This window comes from Electrona antarctica (genome assembly GCF_951216825.1).
Source record: "Electrona antarctica genome assembly, chromosome: 6".
NCBI lineage: Eukaryota > Metazoa > Chordata > Actinopteri > Myctophiformes > Myctophidae > Electrona > Electrona antarctica.
Genome location: NC_136811.1, coordinates 33,779,910 through 33,783,262, shown reverse-complemented (window position 1 = coordinate 33,783,262; position 3,353 = coordinate 33,779,910). Strand labels below are relative to the sequence as shown.

At 41.6% G+C, this 3,353-nt stretch overlaps 1 protein-coding gene across 1 annotated transcript; it reads left to right on the top strand.

The window, feature by feature from the left end:
• On the top strand, positions 1–1,929 carry bola1 (bolA family member 1). Its single transcript, XM_079503987.1, has 2 exons — positions 1–138; positions 1,250–1,929. Exon 2 carries the CDS (start codon positions 1,273–1,275, stop codon positions 1,723–1,725), a length of 453 nt encoding a protein of 150 aa, XP_079360113.1. The 5' UTR covers positions 1–138; positions 1,250–1,272; the 3' UTR covers positions 1,726–1,929.
• The last annotated feature ends 1,424 nt before the right edge of the window (positions 1,930–3,353 follow it).

Below are 3,353 nucleotides of genomic sequence, written 5' to 3'. Positions count from 1 at the left end.
AAAGGTCCAGAGCGGATCAAGGAGAGGCGGATACGGAAACGGTGTGTGCGGACTTTTTCCGGTGATAATTTCTGCAGTAACATTTCATAACGTCCCGTCCGTAAATCATCAACAACCATAGTATTCAGTGAGCAGAAGGTGAGTCAGACTGTGTCTTCGCCGCTCTTCGGCATTCTAGTTTCTAGTTTGTTCAATATACACTGTATTTTACTAACGGGATGAATGATTTGACAAGTGCATGTCAAGCTACGGCTAGCACTAGTAAGCTAGCTATTAGTTATTGGCTATGCCTATGCGTGCAGTAGTGTCAAACCATATATAGGTCTGTGTCATTGTCAGAGCTGTCAGACCCAATGTCTACGAGGACGCCCGCTTCGAATGGGATCAGTGTATTGAAACGGGGAAAATCAGGTGCAATCAGGCCTTTCAATAGACTGAGTAGACGTCTACCCGTCTACTCAGGTGCTCAGTAGGTTGATTCCTTCCTATTGTGTAGGTTGATCTGTGCAGTTTAATGCATCGCATGCAGCTACTGGAGCGGTGCCGTGTCGTTAGTCAGAAGGTTCCTTGTTCCGAAATTACTATCCCTATCTCTAATCCTAACCTAAACATAACCGCAAGCACGGGAGCAGTGCATGTTCGATGTTCGACGCGGTAGACACCACGGCTGCATTGAAAGGAATGATCACCCTACTGAGCTCCAGTAGCTGCATGCGATGCATTAAACTGCACAGATCAACCTACACAATAGGAAGGAATCAACCTACTGAGCACCTGAGTAGACGGGTAGACGTCTACTCAGTCTATTGAAAGGCCTGATTGCACCTGATTTTCCCCGTTTCAATACACTGATCCCATTCGAAGCGGTAGATGTATTTATTTCTGTATGGTGTAGACATTAAATAACATAGCACATAGAAGCACACATACAATGTTGTTAACAAAAAATAATATAATAAACAAATAAATAAACTAGCATTTCATGTCATTTTAAATTGATAGCCAGTCAATCAATATAAATAACATCATTGTTATTCTACATAATGATGCCGATTTGTGGTATTACGTAATATCATCATGCAATGACATCACTGCAATGTCATTTATCATCTTTTAGTAACAAATTGACCTGCCATGATGATTATTAGAGGTACAGCTGTTGAGGTAGTGTGCTGAATTGAGTTTTATGCTGTTCGGCGCCTCATTATTTCTCTTAACACAAGTGCCTTTAAAATCTGTTTACATCAAGGTCTCCTGCTGCCACAACATCTAATGCTGCCCTGCGTCCTCCGTATTGCTCGGCCTGTCTACACCTCTGTTGCCTCAACCCGGTCTTTGGCCAACTTCAGAACGCACATGGACCCAGACCCTAGTCGGCCCGTTGAGAGGGCCATCAGAACCAAGCTGACTAACATGCTTGAACCAGAGCACTTGGAGGTCCACAATGAAAGCCACATGCATTCCGTGCCTCCTGGTTCCGAGTCCCACTTCAGAGTCCTTGTGGTCAGCCCAAGGTTTGATGGTCTGTCGTTGTTACAGCGCCACCGCCTGGTCAACGACGCATTGAGTGAGGAGCTGAAGAGCTGTGTTCATGCACTGGCTATCCAGGCTAAGACCCCACAGCAGTGGGGGAGTAACCCTACCCTGGCCAAGAGTCCACAATGCCTGGGAGGATCCAGGGGCGACCACACAGTGGAGGAAAAGTTGAAGGCTGGACGAGAGTGAGTCACAGGACTTCAGGCTGGACTGGACTGGATGGAATTGGTTAGAATTGACCATATTCGTACCCCTTTTGCTTCATAGGCTACTCCCTGCTCCCTGAGTAAGAGCAAACTGTCAGCTGTGTAAATACAATCTATAATTTGCCGACAATATTAGAGAAGACACAATGTAACCTATGTAAAAAATAAAGTTTTTTTTTTAAAATGACTGAACACAAATGGTCAACAGTTCTATAAACCAACATCCTTATATTTCACATTAACCAATAAAGAAATAAAATGCTTATTTATTTTCAAAGTGAATAATGTATTCGAGTACCCTGATTTGCCTGATTTTTACCCCCTACAATTGCTGTCAACCTTTTTTTTTGGTTTTGTAGTCAACTCCAATTTCCAACTCTCAACACAGGAAGTACAACATCAGTTTGTGTCGGCTGTACAATTAACACATTTCTTGCTTCTTTGACCCAAATTGAATACATGACACTTATACACTAGCCCAGGCAACAAACAACTGATTTTTACTGCCACATTTACAAATGCTTCTGTATGTCAACAGATAACCTCATGTTGGTCTAAACTCTAAAACCAAATGTACAAGGCCAGGCTAGGGTTAGTGAAGTGAAGAGAAGTTCACATTGTAGACTGAAACAAATATGTCCTGTATTTTCTTGCATTGCTATTGAGAAACATCTGACTCGAGTATATGCAAATAGATCAATAATAGTATAGGCATTTTAGGGGTTAACCTCAAACAAATTGCAAAATATACTTTCAACTTTTTTTGTTTCATAAATGTTAGTAATATCATCAAAGTTCTATGAAATCCTGAACATATTGGGGATTTCCACTGTACTGTCCACAATCAACCAGAAACTACTGTACTGTACAGTACTGTACTGTACAAGCCCTCCTCCCTGGCCTGTGTGTCTTGTGTGTTAGGCTGTGCAACAGTGACACTTGGTGGTGAACTAACGCTATAATGCTATTTTCATGCTCAGACACAGCCACACACATTTAGTGCTCGGACACACATTTCGTGCTCGGCCACAGGGACAGACAAAGCCACACACATAGCTGTCTGTAGCACCACTAAAAAAAACTTCAATACTCTGGACCACATCCAATGAAATACAGGCTATGTTCAATATAGTGTCACCATCACTCAAGAGGAACAGTCGCCGTAGCAAAGAGAGAGACCAACTATTTGAAAGTATCAGATTTGTCACTGGTGTGACTCATTTATCATACTTGATACTTAACTGTATTGTTCTGTTCTGTCTCCTGTGCTATCCGAATCCGATGTCCAGCTAATATCACGTAGTCGTAGCCATGCTCTGGTCATCGAAGAGGCAGGCTTGCTTAACCTTAAACCATGCAAAACGACATACTATGGTATGTCTTTTTTTTAATCGTCGAAAACTATGAAAAACAACAAGTATGTCGTCGAAAACATGAGAACATAGTAGCCTATGTCGTTTTTCATGGTTTTCATAATTTAATTTGAATTTATTTGACCATGAAAAACTTTGGACAATCCAAAGTTCCAATAGAATCCTATAGATTTCCAAAGTTCCAATATAATTCTATGGGTTCTGGACAATCCAAAGTTCCAATAGAATCCTATAGATT